The following is a 19,823-nucleotide window of genomic DNA, read 5'->3' as shown; positions in this document are numbered from 1 at the left end:
CCACTTCGTCTGTTACGATTTGCACGCTCCCGCTCCGAAATTTGGGCTTCCACGCCGCTCGGAGCACCAGAGCCTGTTTCAGGGAAAGCTGATGGTTGGCCCCTTAGAATCCACGTGCTAATCTCGCGTGCGCTGGCTGGCTGGGCGGCTTCAGGCCCGAGCAGCTGACGACGTCAAAGTCACCGGCTGCCTTTCTTAAAGGCGCAGGCTAGCACTCCTTGTTCGTATTTCTGTGTTTAGACAAATAATTACTACCGCACAAAAGTTTTAAAGGCGAGGCAGGTGTTGGGGTCTCAGGTGAGGGGCTTGCCGGGGAGAGATAAGGGTCTCTGAGAAGCGGGATCAGAGATGTCAGCGCAGGATTTAAGTACCACAGGAAGGTACTTAACTTTGAGCCTCAGTTTCATCTTCTGTAAAAAGGGACAAAATAATAATATACTTCTAAAAATTTGGGGGCTTAGAAGAAATAACAGCGTGAGAATAACCAACGCAAAAATGTCGATCACCTTTCCTACTCAGCCCTTTAATTGTATGAAGAAGGAACCCGAGGCCCAGAGTGGTGGTGTAACTTTGCCCAAGGTCACACACTGTGGTGGGACGCAGCCTAAATGGAGTCCGGCGGACTGCATGTTTCCTGGCTCCGGGGCCAGTCTTTCAGCCTGCCTGGCCCGAGTCGCAGCTCGTCTAAGCCTAGCGCCCCCGCGCACGGTACCCAGCAGTTTGGCAAGTGGTTGTGGAGCAGCGCTTCAGTGGATTATCTGTAAAATAGGGATAATGCTAATTTCTGTTCCGTTGGTCGCCACTGAGTTGTAAACCTCCGCAGGGAGTCCGGCGAGTAAATATGTGCCAACACTATCTGATCGCCCCGCGGCCTTGGAAGAATTGATTCAAATCCCGGTGGCTCCGTAGACTGAGCAAGAGCGGGAGAGCTCATTACCCACGCGGGTCTTGGAAGTTAAGGGGAGAGCTGGGACTCCCCAGGCACCGCTCAGGTAACGTACTGGTGGGATGGAGTTTGTGAGAGTACGTTGTTAAGTGCGGTGCTGCCTCCGTCACGCGCGACGTGGAGACTCAGCGACCTTGGGGCGCTGGTCCGGCGGAGAACCCGCAGCTCACCCTCCGAGCGGCGAATGGGGGCGGCGGGTCCCAGAGTCGCTGCTAGTGGGAGGGGCCGGCGGCACTCCGGGCGTGCAGCAGGTCGGCCGGCGGGGGGCGGGGCCTCGCGGCGGGGTCGGGAGGCGGGGCTGGCTCGGCTGCTCTTCGAGTCGGCCTTGGTACGCGGCGAGTGTGCGCGGACTCTGCACCGGCCGCGGAGCCGCCATGGGCCCGCGGGGCCCCAGGCGCCGCGCAGCGCGAGCACCTGCCTAGAGCCAGGTGGGCGGAGCTGGACCGGGGTTGCGGGCCCGGTTTGGGGCGCGGGTGGAGGTGGGCCTCCCGAGGTCCTGGGGAGCCTGACCTGGGCTGGGGGCCTGTAGTCGTGAGCCTTCGGGCCGACCTACTCAGTCCCACCCGGCGTCCGCTGAGCGGGGGACCGGAATGTCTCCGAGGGAGAAGGGGAGATCCTATCTCCGAAACCTACTTCCTGCCCTCTCGGCCGAACGCCCGGCTCCTGTGTTGGGAAGATTGAGCAGAGAGATTGTCCTTCCCATCTAGGCCTGCAGACTGGCCCTTCTGGCCTCGGGAGAAGGGTGCCAGGGAGGGCCGGGGACTCGCCTGCAGTCCCGAGAGAGCGGACGGTCCTTTCACGGCCATCGGATTTGTTTACACGTTTCTCTTATTGCTCGGCCCCACCTTCCAGGCCCGGTGACTCGGAGCTCACGAGTGCCTGCCTCGGGAGTGAGGGGCTCTTGGGAACGGCTCAGAAGTTTTGATCTTTGGGTCCCCGGGGCCAAACCCGGTGCCTGCCCCGAGGAGGGGGCACAGTAGTTCTTTGTTGCTCAGATGAGAGAATGGCAGTGGGCCATTATTGTCTCTCTTTTTTTTTTTTTAATTTTTTTAATGTTTTATTTATTTTTGATACAGAGAGAGTCAGAGCATGAGAGGGGGAGGGGCAGAGAGAGAGAAGGAGACACAGAACTGGAAGCAGGCTCCAGGCTCTGAGCTAGCTGTCAGCACAGAGCCTGATGCGGGGCTCGAACCCACAAATGTGAGATCTGACCTGAGCCGAAGTCGGAGGCTTAACCGACTGAGCCACCCAGGCACCCCATTATTGTCTCTTAACCGATGAGTAACTAACTCCCCAAAGCTTCCTTCCTAACTATTCCCGCAGTGACCTTGGTCAGGTCACCGCACCTCTCTGAATCTGTTTCTCCATTGGCAAAATAGAGCTGACAATAAACGCCTTAAAAGTTTATTGTGATAATCCTTTGAATTCATGTTAAGTGAGTGCATTGGGGTAAAGGGCTGGGTCAAATCCCTTTCTCCCCCTCCGGCTGACTCCTGGAGTTGGGACCCCAGTTGACTTGTTTCTTTTTTCAGACTTGAAGCTACAGGATGGCTGACCAGGACCCTGGGGGCATCAGCCCCCTCCAACAAATGGTGGCTTCAGGCACTGGGGCTGTAGTCACCTCCCTCTTCAGTAAGATCTGGGGAGGTGGGATGGGGGCAGCTGGGGACTGGACAGACCAAAGATTGGAGAGGACCTGGTCCTGGAGGAGGGGTCAGGGTTGGGGTCCTTAAGCCTTCAGAACTGCCCTCCTCTTCCTCCAGTGACACCCCTGGACGTGGTGAAGGTACGCTTGCAGTCTCAGCGCCCCTCGGTGGCCAGCGGTGAGTGCCTGACCCTGGAGCCAGTATGGGGTGGTGCCTGGGTAAAACAAGGGTCTTCCAAAGATAGAGTCCCTGGAGCAGGTGGGGGGCTCTCCTGACTTCAGGGACTGCCTTGTATTTTAGAGCTGATGCCTTCCTCTAGACTCTGGAGCCTCCCCTACGTCAAATGTGAGTTCCCCAAGCCACAGGGGGCTTGTGAAGGTCCAGGGGAGGGAGCGTCCCCAGGGGACCTGAGGGCTCCACAGTCCTAGCACACACTTCCAGGTCATGTCAGCAAGCCCTCTGTCAGGAAGGCCCACTGAGGGACCACAGCCTCTTCTGGCCCTCTAGGGATGGGGGCTCACCACCTCCCGGAGGGTTCCAGGGCACTGTCCTCCTAACTCGCCCTCCCCTTCCCCAGTACCCTCCTCTCTCCGATCTGCAGGGAAATGCGTCCTATACTGCAATGGAGTCCTGGAGCCCCTGTACTTGTGCCCAAATGGTGCCCGCTGTGCCACCTGGTTTCAGGACCCCACACGCTTCACGGGCACCCTGGTGAGCTGTGCCCTCAACTGGGTCTCTAGACATTCTTGAGGGCTTTGCATTGGTCATGCTGCAGACCCAGGAAAGAACGAGTGATGCAAAGCAAGTAGAGGTGGCCAGTTCAGTTTGGGAAGGGCTTCCCTGAGGAAGTCACACCTCTATGAGGTTTTGAAGGGTGAACAGGAGTCCGCTTGGAGCTAAGTGGGTGACTGAGTGTGTGGGGGCCTGAGGGACCACCGCTGGGACTCTGGGCTGTGGGCAGAGGTGTGGGCATCAGGCTGGGGCAAAGTGTGGGTAAGCCCCTTCATTTACCTTATTCAAGGTCCCCCTTCTTTCTGCTTGGCCAGGATGCCTTTGTGAAGATCGTCAGACACGAAGGCACTAGGACCCTGTGGAGCGGCCTCCCAGCCACCTTGTGAGTTTCCCAGTTTTGTGTATTTGCTTTTCCTTCTTGGACTCCTCTGATCCCTTACTCCCCTGTTGGCTGGTGGGGGCAAGGGAGGCCTGGGAGGTTTGGGAGCCGTCAGGAGTCCCAGCTAACCTCTGTTTACACTCCCAGGGTCATGACTGTGCCGGCCACTGCCATCTACTTCACCGCCTATGACCAACTCAAGGCCTTCCTTTGTGGTCGAGCTTTGACTTCTGACCTCTACGCACCCATGGCGGCTGGCGCACTAGCCCGCTGTGAGCACAGCCTTGGGCCCTTGATCTCTCACCTGTGCTTGAATCTGGTTCTGGCAGCTTAGGGGTAGAGGGATCTCTTGGGCCCCCAGATCCTGGGATGGGCTGCCATTGGGACCTGCGAGCTGACTCTTCCCCACTCTTCCCCCTAGTGGGAACCGTGACTGTGATCAGCCCCTTGGAGCTGGTGCGGACAAAGCTGCAGGCTCAGCACGTGTCGTACCGGGAGCTGGGGGCCTGTGTCCGGGCTGCCATGGCTCAGGGCGGCTGGCGCTCGCTGTGGCTGGGCTGGGGCCCCACTGCACTTCGTGATGTGCCCTTTTCAGGTAGGAATCAGGGGTGCAGGGGCTGGGGTCGTGGAGCTCTTGGGTGACTCGTGAGAGTTCTGCGGTTAAATCCCAGTTGTGCTACTACTGACTTTGAAGTTTGTTAACTTCTCTGGGCTTTGGACTATCTCATCTGTGGAATGGGCCCAGCAGGCAGGGTTTTCTGCGGAGGGCCCATTACAGAAACCGGCACATAACAAGCGTCTTTGTTACCGTGAGGGAGGGCTTGTCACATTGTGCAGCAGTGGTAAACGGGAGGTCTGGGGCCACCCCGCTGCCCTCTCCAACTCTCATGAGTGTGCCCTCTCGCCCCCAAGCCCTGTACTGGTTCAATTACGAGCTGGTGAAGAGCTGGCTGAGCAGGCTCAGGCCGAAAGACCAGACCTCCGTGGGCATCAGCTTTGTGGCTGGTGGCATCTCAGGGACGGTGAGTTGATCGGGCTAGGAGTGGGGCCACCGGATGTGTCCTTGGGAGGCCTCGAGGGTTGTTGGAGGTGGAGGTGCTCAAGAGGAGAGTGCTCGTGTAGCAGCACGTGGCTGCCCGTTGAGGAGCAGGCTCGCCCTCCCTAGTGAAGTCCTAGCTAAGGTTGGCAGACGCTGGCCCGATGCAGGGGAGGGGGGTCCTGGGCATGGAGACCAGCCCTCTCCCCACCCCACTAGGTGGCGGCCATCCTGACTCTACCCTTTGACGTGGTGAAGACTCAACGCCAGGTCGCACTGGGAGCGGTGGAGGCTGTGAGAGGTGAAGGTTCTGGCTGGTGTGGGGCCGGGCAGGTGGGGGCCCTAGTGGGGTCTCACTGGGCTGTGCCCTCCGTTCGCAGTGACGCCCCTGCATGCCGACTCCACCTGGCTGCTGTTACGGAGGATCCGGGCTGAGTCTGGCACCAGGGGACTCTTTGCAGGTGAGTGTCCGTGTGTGTCTGTCCAAGCCCTGGAAGGATTGTCCCCACACACCCTGACCCTGACCTCTGACCCTTCTCTCCGTCTCCCATTGCAGGCTTTCTCCCAAGGATCATCAAGGCCGCCCCCTCCTGTGCCATCATGATTAGCACTTATGAGTTTGGCAAAAGCTTCTTCCAGAGGCTCAACAGAGAACAGCCTCTGGGCTCTTGAAAGGAGCCAGGGGACAAGGAGCCCATCTCCTCCATGGGTGGGGGTGAGGCAGAAGGAGACTGAGCCAAGTGCCTTGTCCTCAGCACTGAGGGGAGGGGCCTCATGTCCCTTGCCTCTCACCTATGAGCTCCAGGGGTAGGGGGCTGCCCCTCTAGGTCTACCAAAGCCCCCCTACAACAGCTTTCTTCCTGCTGGTCCTCATTCCCAAGCCCCAAGGATAATCACTTTTCCAGCCCCCCACCCTCCACCAAGTTCAAGACCAAATCTGATAACTGCCCCCTCCCTTCCCACCACTTCCCTGTGTTTGCTGTAGCTGGGTCTGCCTCTGGGAGCCACAAAACCCTGGGCCTGGTGTAGTCTGCATCCTTCCCTGTTAATTCCTTGAGTCTAAAGATGATGAACTTCTCTCCGGTGCCTGTGAGTGCAGGGGGGGTTAGGGGTGGGGAGGGAAGTGGGACTTGGTGAGTGAACTTCACAGAGGGGCCTGGAAGGGACCTTGTCAGCTTCTACTGCCCAGGTGGTACTCATATAGAGCACCTCCTTATTCAGTGAGAGCAGGGCTGGTGCAAGGACCCGGAGCTGGGGGTGACAGGTGGTGAGACCTCTCCCCCAGGGCACACTTCAGTGACCAACAGAGGAGGAAGGTCGCTTCTTTGGATCTGCGACTTTGGGCCAAAGCTGACTTGCTCAGAGTGACAAAGGACAGCAGCGCCCTGCCAGGGCTTGCCTCCTCCGCCCGGCCCCCAGGATGTCTAGGGTCTTCTCTGCTGGGCGCTAAGCAGGTTATTAAGAGTATTGGGCTGAATGGGGCATTTACAGGTCTGCTGCAGACAGGCGTACTGGGACCCTTCATATAAAAGCCATCTACTTCCAGAATCCTTCTGACCAGTCTGCTCCCATGGGGCACGCACCCATTCTGTGTGGTCTAGTATCGCCTCGGTTATAGGCCCGGCACTGGCTGTCTCAGACTGTGCCACGTCAGGACAGCGCCCAGTCCCAGCCCCCCCTCCCCCGACAGACAAAGTTGCCCTCAGTCTTCTGGTTTTTATTTGCCCGATCCCCTCAGAGCCCCTGCTCTGGAGACTGAGGGAGGGAGGGACCCTAGGGAAGCCACGAGGACGGACTGAAGAGGCATGGGAGGTGGGGGTGCTGAGGCTGGGCCACCAGCTCCTGAGGAGGGTGGTGGGGTTGAGCGAAGACGAGCCAGCCAGGTGTCAGGGTCACCAGAAGAACGGAACAAGCTTTCCCAAGGGTTCCCTGTGGCCATGGTGCCCCCTGCATCCTGGCCCAACTGGTGTCCTTTTGCAGCTCCTGCTCCCTTGGGCAGAAGGCTAAGATGGGCAAGAAGCAAAGGGTGCCTTTCACAAGAGACCCATGGCTGGGTGGGCAGCGTTCTCTGGAAAAGTGGCCTGGACTGGGGGACTCTGAGGAAAGGCGGCAGGTGTCTGTGCCCCTGGCAGGAGGAGAGGGGGGGGCTGGCGCCGCCCACACCGGTCCTCAGCTGGGGCTTAGCGCTGGGCTGCCCTCAGGACTGTCGCTCACCAGGCACTCGTTGGATTTGAAGCTCGCCAGGGACTTGCAGCTGGGGATGGAGGCCAGGGAGCCGCAGAGACCCAGCATGGAGGGCGTGGGGTCCTTCCCTGGGGAGAGAGGGTGGGTGAGGCCAAGCCAACTGGTCACCTGTGTGTGAGCTGGGGGTGGGGGGGTTGGGGTGCAGGCGAAGGAGAGTGGAGGGGCAGACCCCAGGTGACCAGCCCTCCCGCCCCCACCAGTAAATTTTTCTCATTTCTGGAGCATTTGCCATTTTCAGTTAAACCTTGATAAGCATCTGCCCATGCCATGCACAGTGCCAGGGACACTGTATTGTAATCGTCAGGTTATGTCTCTGTCTCCCCCCAAGGTTCATCCTCTCTGTCTGTTTATTAAACACACGGTGAGCACTTGTTCCGTTCCAAGCACTGGGGATACAGAGAACGGACGAGACACGGTCCCTGCCCTCACGGAGCTCACAGTCTGGTGGGGAGACAGACACACAGACAATCACAAACACAGTGTGGGGGTGGGGGGGATTCCACATCCATAGCCTGCCTTGTCCCAAAGAAGATCTAAAATCATCCAGTACAGTGTGGTTTTTAGAAAGAAAAGGCAGAAGTCCAGGCACCGGGGAAACTAGGGCAGGGAACCAAGGTGAAGCCAGGGAAAGGCAACACAAAATGCATGCGTTGAAGTCCTGGACATTCGCTCGAAGAGAGCCACTAATTTGGCTCTGAGCTTCCTGGCAGCCAAAGAAAAGGGGGGAAACAATGGTCAGGCAAGCGGTTCACAGAGTGCAGGAGATCAGAGCAAACCAGTTAGGCAAAGAACTCCCCGGGGAATTTCTGAGGCCCTTGAGGATGTTACCATGCCAAAAAGCCATTGAGCCCTCACCATGTGCCAACATGGGTGGTTATTTCGGTCAGCATCCCCACTTCCCAGATGAGAAGTGCTCAGCCAGGTGAAGTGATTGGCCAAGCTGGCACCAGAGGAGGCACAGCTGGTGTTGGCACTAGTGTCTGCCCAACCCCCCAGACCAAACTCTTAATTGCTGTGCTAAGCTCTCTGGGAGGGCTGAATGAAGGAGGGAATTGGCCAGGGCCTGACCACAGGCCCCAAGGCCTGGCCTCAGCCCTTCTTGGAAGTGTTGGGTGCTGGGTTGGGGGCTCACCGATGGGGCCCCAGGGCTCCTCATCCCGTTTGCCCTCTCCCAGGCGCTGGGAGTCCGAGCTCAGACTGGCTTCAGCTGACAGCGGCTCCGTGCTCATGAAGCTGTGTCTGTGGCAGAGCAGAGGGCTGGTGTGCAGGCAGAGGCCTCCAGCCCCCCCCCCCCCCCCCCCCCCGCCCTCCCAGGGCCCAAGCTGAGCCTGGCTGAGGCTTACCTCCGGTAGAGCTTGGGATTGTTGGCACCCTCCGCCCCATTGAGCGTTCCCAGTGATGGCCATTGGTTGACCAGGGGCGTAGTGAGCTCTTTGGAACCCTGAGCCAGGGGAACGTGGTCACTGGGGATCAGACCTGTCCTGGGATGGGGAGGATGGGTCAAGACTGGCTAGGAGAAGCAGCAGAAGTGGGGATGGTGTGGGGGGGGGATGGGAGGATTAGAAAGAGGTGGTAGTGGGGTTAGGAATGAAACCTGGGTAGCAGACATGGAGATAGCATGTTGAGAATCAGTAGGGCAGATCCTGGGAGTCAGGGTACTTGGGGGGTAGAGGGGTAATGGAGATTTAGTGTGCTCATACTGAAGGATGGAGGAACAATGAGTTTGTGGGACTCCAGTCAGTGTGGAGTGGATCGAGAATAGAGTGGGAATCCTGAAGGGTAATGGAGTATCTTGGGGACTCCTGCTGGGAGGTCACAGGGTGATGAAAAGGTTGGGGGGGGGGGCTATCGGGGATGAGTAGCCGGGAAGTCAGGGGTCACTGTAGGGATGATGGTCAGTTGAGCAGAGGGAATAATGGGATCGTGTTAGAGGTTGCTAAGTAACATCTGAGGTCCTTATGAATAGTGTTGAGGTCCCGGGAGTAATGTTCTGTAACCATGCTAGCTGATGGATGGAGCGGGGAGCCCTGGATCTTATGTTGAGAGTAATTAGTTCACTGGGGAGGGGGTCAGTAGTTTGATGCTGGCGGTTGGTCGCACTGGATGCTGTTATCAGGAAAGGTGATGTTAGAGTAAGTGGGGGCGATGTGGTTGGGGGGTAGGGGGGTAGGAGGGAAGAGGGCGGGACGGGGACAGGGCGGCGGTGGCGCTCACAGCTGCTCCTGCAGCTCCAGGATCACGCCTTCCAGCTCCCGCTTCTCTCGCTGGTTCTGCGCCGCCGCCTCCTCCAGCTGCAGCTGCAGCCGCCGGTTCTCCGCCTCCAGGTCCTTCAGCTGCGACTCGCGCAGGCGCACCAGCTCCTCCAGGTAGCCCTGCGGGACGCCGGCTCAGCCCGGGCGGCGGGACGCCCCCAACCCGCTCCCCCGCCGCGGCATCACGCACCTTCTGCGCGTAGACGATGCGGAACTTCTGTTCCATCTTGTGCCATTTGCTGTACCAGCTGTCCTCGTCGGTGACGAGCGGCAGGTACGGGTGCTCGGGCGAGTTGTCCTCGCTCGTGCTGCTCTCGGCGCTGTGCCGCTCCTCCTCGTCCGTCAGGTAGTCGTAGCTTGGAGGGAACCGGCGGTGGGCACCGCCGCTCTGCGGGTCCGCGCTTCCCTTGCCGGCCCCTTTCGGCGCAGAGACGCGGACGCCGGCCCCGCCTGCCCCTGCCCACCATCCCCGCCCCCATCGCGGGCATCGTGCTGCTCACCTCTGGGTGAACTTTAGGTAGGGTGTGTAATCGATGACCACGGGGGTCTTCCCGTCCAGCACTTCGCCCTTGAGGCAGAAGCTGGGGGCGGAGGAACCGCAAGGTTGGGGGCCGGTATGAGGGGATGGGAATGTGGACATTCGCGGCTAAACTGCCTCCGCCACTGCCATCCAGACCTCACCTGAAGTCTATGGCGCTCAGTCCGATCAGCATCCCGGTGAGGACGGTGGCTTCCTCCCGAAGCATGATGGCTCCCGAGTCATAGAAACGTCTGCGGGGCGAGGGAGCGAGAGACTGATGGTGCTGCACCCTCCCGGGGCGGGGGGGCCACCCGGAAGGAGTGATCTTGCTGGCTTGCTACAGACCTTTCCTAGAGGAAGGTGTCTCTTTCCTGCTCACCCTGCAGGTGTGGATTTGGTCTCTCCCTCAGAGTGGGGCCCTCTGTGTCTCCCAACTATTAGAACGTGTGTTCCATGAGCATACTCTCCTCCATCCTCTGAACTCCCCCTTTCCCACCAAGCCTGGAGTCATCCAGACCGGTAAAATCAGGAAACAAGTTCTAATCATTAGTACTTGGCATACAGTAGGTGCTCAGAAATATGGAGATGTAATCTCTGACATGTGAGGATAGACTAGAGATAGAATGGAATAAAAACATCGGGTTGTATGTGACCACTGGGGTGGGAGGGAAAGACATGGCCCTGACCATACTCAGCTTCAAACACAAATTCTGCCTGGGACCCCTGCCCCTGGGACCCAATCTCTCTGCCAACCTGCGGTGCAGGGACTGAAACTCTGCACACTGGGACTCTGTCGTCCATGGGTAGCAAGTACAGACTGCTGCCACTGTTTGAGGAGTAGGTAGGGCTCTGTGTTATAGGTCATGGACCAAGGCTAACAGGTACAATGATACACAGTTGAGGCTTGTTCAGAGGTGTGTCTAAGGTTAGGGCTGTGCATGAGGTCAGTGCTGCGGAATGGTGAAGAATAATTAATCTGACTTGGAAAAGATGGTGGTGGTGCTAAAGGTGTGTTCCAGGATGGAGGGCACAGTGGCCAGAGGATAGTCTGGGAGAGGGAAACTAGCAAGCGAGCAGTGCATGCTGGGAGTTGTAGTCCGAGTACTGAAGGTTCCTCTAAGAATTCAAGGATCAAGTATATTTGGGAAATGAACGTGCACACTGGGACCTGGGGCCTGAGCTGACTGAGAGGGTCTGACCTGGTGGTTCGGGTGTCCCGCAGAGCTGTGGTGATGTATTCTGACATTCGCTTCTCCATCAGTGCCACTCGGATCCATGCCCGGCCCTGGAAAGCACGCTCACCTTTACTTGTTGCTCTGAAGGGACCCATCAGTGCACCACTGGGTCTAGATCTCCCATGGCTCTTTTACCCAGTGCCTGTAGGCAGGGGTGAGGAACAAGGAGCAGACAATCCCCCCCCCCCCCATATTCCCCTGCAACCAACAGCTGCCCTGGCCCTGCCCATCACAGGCCCCTCACCTTGGCTCGGGCTGTGCTGATGTTCTCCATGTTCTCAATGCTGCTCACACAATTGTTGGGCACTTTGCTGCAGGCCAGCCGGATATACTCCCAGAAGCCCCGCTGCCCATCTGAGCTGAACCAGCTCACCGGACCTGCTGGGGCACAGGCTGAGCCAGGGCAGGGAGGGGGCTCAGCAAAACCAGGGAGTTTGTACAGGGTCCATGTAATGGGGTGTACACATGCATAAGTATAAGCAGTCATATAGTGCCTACCCCCAAACATATGCGTGCACACATGCATGTACACAAAGGGCTTACCAGCATATAACCACACACCCATTGATGGGGCTTGTGGGCACCCACTCAAGTGGCCAGAAGACCCCCTCCCCTCTTCCCAGCTCTGTGCATGGCCCAGCCAGAATTGGGGCCAGGGTCAATGAGGGGGTTCCGAAAGTCACAGGGTAGATCAGAGTGAGTGGCTGGAAGCTAAAGGCTGGGAGTTGGGGGTGCTGGACAACAGGGGGCAGGGAGCTGGCCCGCCCACCTTTGAAACGGTGGCTCAGGATCTGCTCTAAGATGGCTGCAAAATTCACAAACTCCTCAGATGAGTCATCAATGGGCTCTGCCGTATACTTCTCCAGCAGTGTTTTCACAGAGAACCTGGAGAGGGGATAGTGGGGGGTCCAGTGAGACCACAGGGTCATGGTGGTGGAGGAGGGTTGTTCGGCAAAGAGAGGGTGAGAAGGGCAGAGAAAATTCATGAGGAGCATGGGTGTCGTGGGGAGGCAAAGGGAAAGAAAGTGAGAGATGTGGGGGGTAGATATACAGTGACCCCAAAGGTGCTGTGACCTGGGAGTGATAGAGTGGCGGGTGGGAGACTGATCGACATATAGGTGACAGGAGAGGTGACAGCTAGAGAAAGGAAGCTTCAAGAAGAAGGTGTGAGAGGGGATAGAACACAATAGGTAGGAAGGTGAGGCCCCTAGAGTCAGGGGTCTGTCCCAGGGCCCCTTCCTTCTTGCCCGTCCTTTGGAGTTGCATTTTCTATGTGTGTGGGTCGGGGGTCAGCTAGGAGTTAGAAGTGGGTTTGTATCCCTGCCCTGTGCAGTCTTCTGCTATTGCTGGGACAAACTTCAGTCCCACCCGGGGGTGGGGGTCACCTGTGCCAGGGCATGTGAGTTGGCACTGAGCACCTGGAGCGTGGGCATGCAAGGGTGGCCAGGTGGGCTTTTAGCACACGGATGCCCCCCTTCCCCTTCTCCTTCCTAGCCTGGTCGCCCACACACCAGCTGCCCAGAACCAGGCGGTGCAGAGCTAGGTTGGGGCGGTGTGTGTGTGTGTGTGTGTGTGTGTGTGTGTGTGTGTGTGTGTGTAGAGTGTGGGTCTGACACACACATTGGGACATTGGGTGTGCGGGTAGGGGGGCATTGGCAACAGATGTCTGGAAGGGGTCTTAGGGGCCCAGACACCTGGCTTCCCAGAGAGGAAGGGAATCAAGGGAAGCTAACAGGGTTGAGAAACAAGCCCAGCAGCCCCCATCCCTCTCTACAATCCTGCTCAGAGCCTCAGCTCCCTCTGCAATCCCTACCCCTGCAATCTCCACCTGCCATCCCTGCAGTGGGATGGGACAGGAATGAGGACACAGCTCCCAACATCCCATTATTACCCTATTGTGGGTAGCAGAGCAAGAGTGGGTGTTGGGGGATAGGGGGGTGGCTTGGAACTGCCCCTTGCCCGCTAAGCTTATCAAGCCTTGTAACATCTCAAGCACTGTAGTTTGCATGTATTAGCTTGTCCATCTTTACAACAGATCTAGGAGGTAGGTCCTCTTAACTGTCATCATTCCTATTTAACAGATAAGATAACTGAGGGTTCAAGAGGTGGACTGATCTGTTCAGAGTCACACAGCTCATGAAGGGTCAGGTAAGTATGTCTGACTCCAAAACGCTTGCTCCTTCTGCTACATCTTGTGGCCTCCTGGTGGCTATCATGATCACCAAGGCCTGGGAGCAGCCCCTGCCTCCACTACCTTCCACTCTGCAGGCTCCATCCCTTAAGCACTGGCCTCTGGGGCAAAACTGAGCCACAGGACCTCCCTCGCCTCTCTTTGGGCTTAGAGCTTGTCTGGCCTGGAATCAGGGCCAGGTCAGTGTTGGGGTTGTAGTAGGGGGAGGCAGCCTATGGACTCAAATCCTGTTCCCATGTGATACCCATGTGGCCTTGAAGAAGTCATTTAATCTCTCTGAGGCCCAAACAGGAATGATATAGTATCTGTCTCAGACTCCCGGCAGGACTGGGAGAAGGTGAGAGTGTGTAGGCCACTGGGCAGGGGTGGAGGGGAGCGGAGCCATTAATGGTAAGGTTGGCCCTGCCGGAAGGAGCCTGTGGTTAGGGCATTAGTTGGGCTTCAGTAGGCAGCACACTCCACCCCCACTTCCCCACATCGTGATATTTTCTGGTCATCTGGGTCAGCCCTCAGTGGGGGCCTGGGGCTGGTTTCAGCATGGCAGCCATCTGCCATCTATCCTCAGGGGTGTCACAGAACTGGTCATTGCCCCCAGGAGCCCCATGGTGTGTTCCTTGTTAGGAGGTGCAGTGGCTGCTGCAGGTTACCATGGAGACGGGGAGGCCAGGGCCCAGGGGAGCCCTTGGCCTGCTAAAGGGAACTGTTCTGGGAGCTGGAGGCGAACCACATGACAGTGAGGAGGTGGCAGGGGCCCGAGGGGTTTCTGAGCCTTTGTCATGCCCCCGATCCCCTCCAAAACTCTGTGCCTCACACCCCAGCTCTAAGCCCACTTCCAGTCCACCGGAACCTTTGCTTCTCCAGCCTAGGCCAAAGGAAGATCCCCCTCCCCCTTCCCCATGCACTCACGAGGCCCAGCTGTCCTGGCAGGCCAAAGAAAGAAGAACCTTCTTCTCAGGGACAGGAAGGGTACCACCAGGATGGGACTATTTTCATGTGCCAAGCATGTGCTCCTACATGAATTATGCCATTACTATTCCTTGGTGTGGCTGGTACATTGACAGTGGGGATAATGAGGCACCCAAGGCCCAGAATGGTTAGGAGATTTCCCATGGTTGCACAGCAAATAACTAATGAAGTAAGAGCTTGAACCTAGTACCTCCTGGCCCCAAAGGCAGAAACCTTTGTCTTATACCACACTGGCAGGGGTTGAGGGGGGAGTGGGGGAGTGGGAAGGCAGCGGCCTGCACTTTGGGCTGGGGCAGAGGCAGTGTGGTTGGGTGTGTGCTCAGGAACTTGGAAGGAGCTATGGGAGGAAGGAGCCAGGCCAACAGTGAGCACTAATTCCTGGGGGAAGGAGCAGGGCCACGGCCTGTGTGTAGGCAGGTGGGGGTGACAAGGCAGGACACCTGAGCCTGGCACTTGGAGTGCCCTGCCCTCAGAGGTGGCATGGGGAGTGGGGAGGTTGCAGATGGAGAAGGCAGCTGGTGGGGGGTCCTAGAGGGAGAGGTGAGGGCAGGTGAGGCTGAAGGACAGTGGCTGAGCAACTGGCCGCTCCTGGCTCAGGGCAGGGCAGGGCAGTGAGGGTGAGTCACGGTAGGGGTGAGGTGGGAAGATTTACCCCTTGGGCCCCCCAAAAGCAGATGAATCTTCCCAACACTGTGACAGCCCCACCCTCAGGGACACATTTGCCCTCCCAGTCTCCCTGGAACCCAGGAGACCCAGGCTTCTGTGGGGCAGAACCTCCCTCCTTCCCATGACAGCCACAGCACCCCTCTCCCTTCACCAGGTGGATTCAGGGGCTTTGCCCACACCCCCAGTTGATCCTGCCTCAGGCTGCAGCTGCCCAGAGATGGAGGAGGGCATCATCTCTGCTCCTGGATTTGAGCCTGAGAAATCTCCCAGGAAAGCCCCACCCCAGAGAGGCCAGGCTCACAGAGGTGGGAGTGAGGGTATGCTTGCCGCTACCTGTCAGTTCTTCTCTGCCCACCCCGCCCCCGCCCCCCAGCAAGGGAGCCAGCCATCCCCACCCCTCCCCCTCACGCACAATGTCACTTCCTGGTTTTCACAGGAAGCTGCAGTGCCAATTAAACACCCCTCACCCCCAGGCCCCGTACTGGGCATAGGCCTGACTTGGCCTAGAAGGGTAGGGACCAGACCTCCAAACCCCCTCCTAGTCTGGGTCTGAGAGGGACAGTGGATGCGCTCCTCTTAACTCTGTGTTCCCTCCCTTTTCCTCCGTGGCTGCTGTGCATCCTCCCGCGGTCACGCTCGGTCCGTATTTCCACAGCCGCCTCAACGCCTCCCCTGACCACCCCTCGCCCGCGGCGCCCACCTGCACACGGTGATCAGGTTCCTACGCTCCACGGCCACATTGCGGGAAGACGCTTTCTTGGAGGACAGCCCCAGAGCCATGGTGGTCTGGACAAAGCTCGCTTCCATCCAGATGTGCGGCCACTTCTGCCGCCACCAGCTGCCCCCCACCCCGCCTGGAGCCCCGGCCCCCCAGCCGGATTACGGCTGGGCCATCTGCCCGCCGGGGCCCCTAGATCCCTGCAGGGTCATCCCCCTGCCGCTGCTCCCGGTGCCCGGCCCCTTGGCACCCTCCCCAGGCGGCGATTCCAGAGCAAAACAAGGCCGGGGAGGGAGCTCTCCGAGGTGCTGAGCCGGGCCCGTCACCCCCCCCCCTTAGACGCCCGCCCCCCTCGGCTGGTGACGTCAGGGCCCTCGGGCGCCGCCCCTGGCAGGCCGGGCACCAATCCGCAGAGGAAGCAGAATTTGGGGGTGGGGGGAGAAGGCTGGGGCAGAGCGAGGGCGGAGGGGGTCCCCGGAAGAAGCAGCGATTGGAAGGAGGAAGAGGGGGCCTCTGGCCTGCTGTCCACTCCCACACTCAAGGCCCGGGACCCCCTCTCTTCGCATCTCTGAGATCCAACGACTGAACTCCCTGGTTTCTGAGCTGTGATCGCTGGTGTCTCAGAGTTTTCCTCCTGCTGCCGGGGAAAAGATGTCCTCACTTTCCATACCCTCATCCCAGCCCCGTCCCGCACCCATTCAGTATCAGCGTTCTCCAGGAAGCCGGGACCAGGTCTGCGTCCAGAGAGCGCAGGTGGCCCTACGCGGTAACCTAGGAGGCCAAGGAGCAGTCGGAGAGACTGTGTATCCGGTGTTTGGCGTGTCAGCACCAGCCAGTGGATTCAACTGCCCTTGGGGTGGGGGATGGGAATCCAGAATAAGCCGCAGGAGCCTCGCGCCCTGAACCACTCAGGACTGTGAGACTAGACTGGCAGCTAAGGGCCTGGGTTCTGGAGAGGTTCCCAGCAATCGAGCTGGTGCCCATGGCTGTGCCAAGGCAAGGCTCTCTCCCTCTCTCTCTCTGTCTCTCTCCCTTGCTCTGAGTCCTACACCCTCACACCACCCCAGGCCAGCTGGCTTAAGGATTAACCCCTTGGCTGCCAGCATTGCTGCCTGGTGCCATCAGTTCACTCTGCAAGGCTAGGCGAGCCCCCAGAGCTGGTCACATCTTTTAGGGTAAAGTAAAAGAAATGGATGCATAGCCTGGCTTTCCTGTCACCCCTTGCCTCCCAGTTGATCTCTCATCCCTGCTCCCACCTACTCCATTCCTCTGCTCAAGCTGTTCTCTTTCACACCCCAAAATCCCCAGCTCGCACAGAAATCTTTCTGTGTTAAGGGGGGGGGGTCCACCCAATTTTCCCATTTGGCCTTAGGAACGTCCATCCTGGGGCTCAGCATATGTCTATTCCCAAACTCTGCCCACCTCCTGGATTCATTCCACTTTGCTAGTGTGTGGTCATATGTCCCCACATTTATTCAGATATGTATACCAACATCTGGATATGATCAGGAGGCAGGGACCCTCTGTTAGCACAAACAGAGGAGGAAGAGATAAAAGGACTATATAAGCTCACAACCCTGGTCTGACTCCCCTGCAGCTCCCAGCAAAGATCTCATGTCCACTCAACCTCAGGCTCAATTCTTGGCTTCCAGGACTTCAGACTTGGTCTTTTCTGTTTCTTCTTTGCCGTTTCCCTCTTCCCTCACTTCTAGAAGGCCCTCTTGGCATCCTCCTGCCTTCCAGACACATAGCCCATGCCAATCATGGTATTTTGTTTTTCAATTGCAGGATATGTCATATGCACAAAAGAGCATGTAAAACACATATGTGTGGTTTAAAGAATATTTATAAAACAAACACCTGTGCCATTTCCTTAAAGATCAAGAAACAGAAAGTTGTCAAGAACCCAGGACCTGCCAAACATTTCTCCCAGATCTTCTCTTCATCCATCCCCCCATGGGATAACCACTGTCCTGACTTTTGTGATAATCATTTCCTCGCTTTTCTTTATAGTTTTATCATCTACATGTCTATCAAGAAATATATAGGTTAATGTTTCTTTATTAAAAGAAATTTCTTATTCTTTCTATTATTTCTACATTATTTTCCTTGTATATGATTACAACGCATGTCAATACTCAGTTTATCTATTCTATCATTGAGGGTAAATTTGTGTGTCTGAAAGGGCCCAGTAAGAAAAATGGAAACCACAGTATGTATTTCATATAGAGGGGGTTTACATTTTTTAAAATTTATTTTTGAGAGACAGAAAGAGACAGCACAAGCAGGGGCGAGCCAGAGATACAGGGAGATACAGAATCCGAAGACAGGCTCCAGGGTCTGAGCTGTCAGTAAAGAGCCCAACGTGGGGCTCAAACCCATGAACCATGAGATCATGACCTGAGCTGAAGTCCAATGCTTAACCGACCTAGCCACCCAGGCACCCCCAGATAGAGGGGATTTAATACACGGAGTTGGTTACAGGCGTTGGAAGACTAAAAGCGAAAAGAGAAAGAGAATACTGAGACAACATGGAATTAGTAACCAAATGAAGCGGTGAGGGGTGAGGAAACAAAAGAGAAGACGTGGGATGGCTACACCCAAAGAGACCACAGGTAGAGCCCTGCTGAGTCGGGGCTCAGACTCAGGTGAAGACCAGCAGACTGCTGCTTATTCCTCAGAGGAGCCGTTTACAACGCTGGCTCTTGGCATGCGCAATGAGGCTGAAGGCTGAAGCCAACTTGCAACAATAGAGTAACTCAGAAAAAAACCCCAGAAACATGGAGAGATAGTTTCTTCTTCCTCCCTCCTGCTTTCCATCTCTCTGTGGTGTCTCCTATTAGCAGAACCTAACAGAAAGCCAGTTAGTAATGGAGACTAGGAAACAAGTTTGCAGAGTCAGATGCACCCAGTATCAGGCAGCAGAGACACAAATAATGGATTTAGAGCAGAAAGGCAAGAAATGAATAACTGGTATGTCTGCCTCTCTCCCTGCTCAACATCTACACACATCCTTCTTTTTTCTTAAGTTGACTTTTATTTATTTCGAGAGAGAGGTAGGAACAGCAGGGAAGGGCAGAGAAAGAGGGAGTCAGAATCCCAAGCAGGCTCTGCGATGTCAGCGCAGAGCCCCAGGCAGGGCTCGAACTCATGAATTGAACCATGGGATCATGGCCTGAACTGAAACCAAGAGTTAGACACTGAGCCACCCAGGCGCCCCTGTACACATCTTTCTATACATATTTGAACAGTAACAGGGGCGCCTGGTGGCTCAGTCAGTTAGGCATCCAACTCTTGGTTTCAGCTCATGTCATGATCTCATGGTTGGTGAGTTTGAGCCCCATATCAGGCTTTTCACTGACAGAGCCTGCTTGGGATCCTCTCTCTCTCTCTGTCTCTCTCTCTCTTTGTCTCTCAAATAAATAAACTTAAAAAAAAAAAAAAGAACAGTATAGGACACCTGGGTGGCTTAGTCAGTTAAATCTCTGACTTCGGCTCAGGTCACGATCCTGTGGTTCCCAATTTGAGCCTTACATTGGGCTCTGTGCTGACAGCTCAGAGCCTGGAGCTTGCTTTGGATTCTCTCTCTCTCTCTCTCTCTCTCTCTCTCTCTCTCTCTCTCTCTCTCAAAAATAAATAAACATTACAAAAGAAATTTTAAAAAATGAACAGTAACAAACTTCATATGTTGGCCTAGCAAGATGCAATTGTCCTTTGTACAAATGAAGATGGTCTGGTTCCCGCCCCCAACAGTGGGGATGCAAAGTCACTCCAGTAACAGTATCGGTTTCTGGGTGATGCTAATACCTCTCCTAGTTCAGCCACATGTCCTCTGGAGGATTCTGTAACATAAAGACTAAATTATGAAGTTCATGATCAACAAAAACCCTTCTATAAAATAATACAGGAAAAAAGAGGGGGGGAATTAATATATAGAGTATATAATACAAAACAAGCAAGAAAGAAAAATACCTATGGCTTCTGCAACCCTTATTTCTGTAACTGTCAGAGCTTTTATAACTCTCCTCTTCCATTACTCATTTCATTTTCACTTTGCCTTTAGCTAAAACCTCAACTTGTTCATTGTTTTTTAACAAGGTCAGGTGACCAAGCCTTCATTCTTGATGGATCTAAATCCTTAGAATTAAGTTTCTATGTTTTTTCTTTAACTTTTGCTATAGGACATGGAAGAAGGAAGAGACACAGCAGAGAATCCCATGGGTTCTAGACATAGTCCTCCATACCTTCATTGTATAGTTGCAACCCAATATCCCTTGGTATTTGGGATAGTC

General features: G+C 56.2%; 2 protein-coding genes and 1 long non-coding RNA gene across 10 annotated transcripts; 1 reads left to right on the top strand and 2 right to left on the bottom strand.

The window, feature by feature from the left end:
- Positions 1–502: 502 nt before the first annotated feature.
- Positions 503–1,192, bottom strand: LOC115281939. The gene is made up of 2 exons (XR_003904459.1): positions 938–1,192; positions 503–758 (listed from the first exon to the last, which is right to left on the bottom strand). It is a non-coding gene; the product is annotated as an uncharacterized LOC115281939 (long non-coding RNA).
- A 58-nt stretch (positions 1,193–1,250) lies between these two features.
- On the top strand, positions 1,251–5,818 carry SLC25A39 (solute carrier family 25 member 39). 5 transcript variants are annotated; one of them, XM_029927670.1, is made up of 12 exons: positions 1,251–1,374; positions 2,479–2,578; positions 2,710–2,769; positions 2,893–2,937; positions 3,194–3,303; positions 3,639–3,706; positions 3,851–3,975; positions 4,125–4,298; positions 4,616–4,725; positions 4,959–5,040; positions 5,120–5,200; positions 5,296–5,818. In XM_029927670.1, exons 2-12 carry the CDS (start codon positions 2,494–2,496, stop codon positions 5,409–5,411), a joined length of 1,056 nt encoding a protein of 351 aa, XP_029783530.1. In that variant the 5' UTR covers positions 1,251–1,374; positions 2,479–2,493; the 3' UTR covers positions 5,412–5,818. The 5 variants fall into 5 exon arrangements, with proteins under 5 accessions (XP_029783530.1, XP_029783529.1, XP_029783532.1 ...); XM_029927669.1 differs by having other exon boundaries at positions 3,170–3,303; XM_029927672.1 differs by lacking the exon at positions 2,893–2,937.
- Positions 5,819–6,440: 622 nt separating this feature from the next.
- On the bottom strand, positions 6,441–15,852 carry RUNDC3A (RUN domain containing 3A). 4 transcript variants are annotated; one of them, XM_029927665.1, is made up of 11 exons: positions 15,514–15,852; positions 11,760–11,875; positions 11,235–11,383; positions 10,955–11,040; positions 9,917–10,006; positions 9,736–9,816; positions 9,426–9,591; positions 9,198–9,355; positions 8,327–8,464; positions 8,116–8,222; positions 6,441–7,051 (listed from the first exon to the last, which is right to left on the bottom strand). In XM_029927665.1, exons 1-11 carry the CDS (start codon positions 15,618–15,620, stop codon positions 6,909–6,911), a joined length of 1,341 nt encoding a protein of 446 aa, XP_029783525.1. In that variant the 5' UTR covers positions 15,621–15,852; the 3' UTR covers positions 6,441–6,908. The 4 variants fall into 4 exon arrangements, with proteins under 4 accessions (XP_029783525.1, XP_029783526.1, XP_029783527.1 ...); XM_029927666.1 differs by having other exon boundaries at positions 11,235–11,368; XM_029927667.1 differs by lacking the exon at positions 6,441–7,051 and adding an exon at positions 7,294–7,686 and having other exon boundaries at positions 15,514–15,851.
- Positions 15,853–19,823: the final 3,971 nt, after the last annotated feature.

This window comes from Suricata suricatta, chromosome 17 (genome assembly GCF_006229205.1).
Source record: "Suricata suricatta isolate VVHF042 chromosome 17, meerkat_22Aug2017_6uvM2_HiC, whole genome shotgun sequence".
NCBI classification, from domain to species: domain Eukaryota; kingdom Metazoa; phylum Chordata; class Mammalia; order Carnivora; family Herpestidae; genus Suricata; species Suricata suricatta.
Note: the sequence above shows the minus strand (reverse complement) of the source record. Positions and strands in the feature narration are given on the sequence as shown.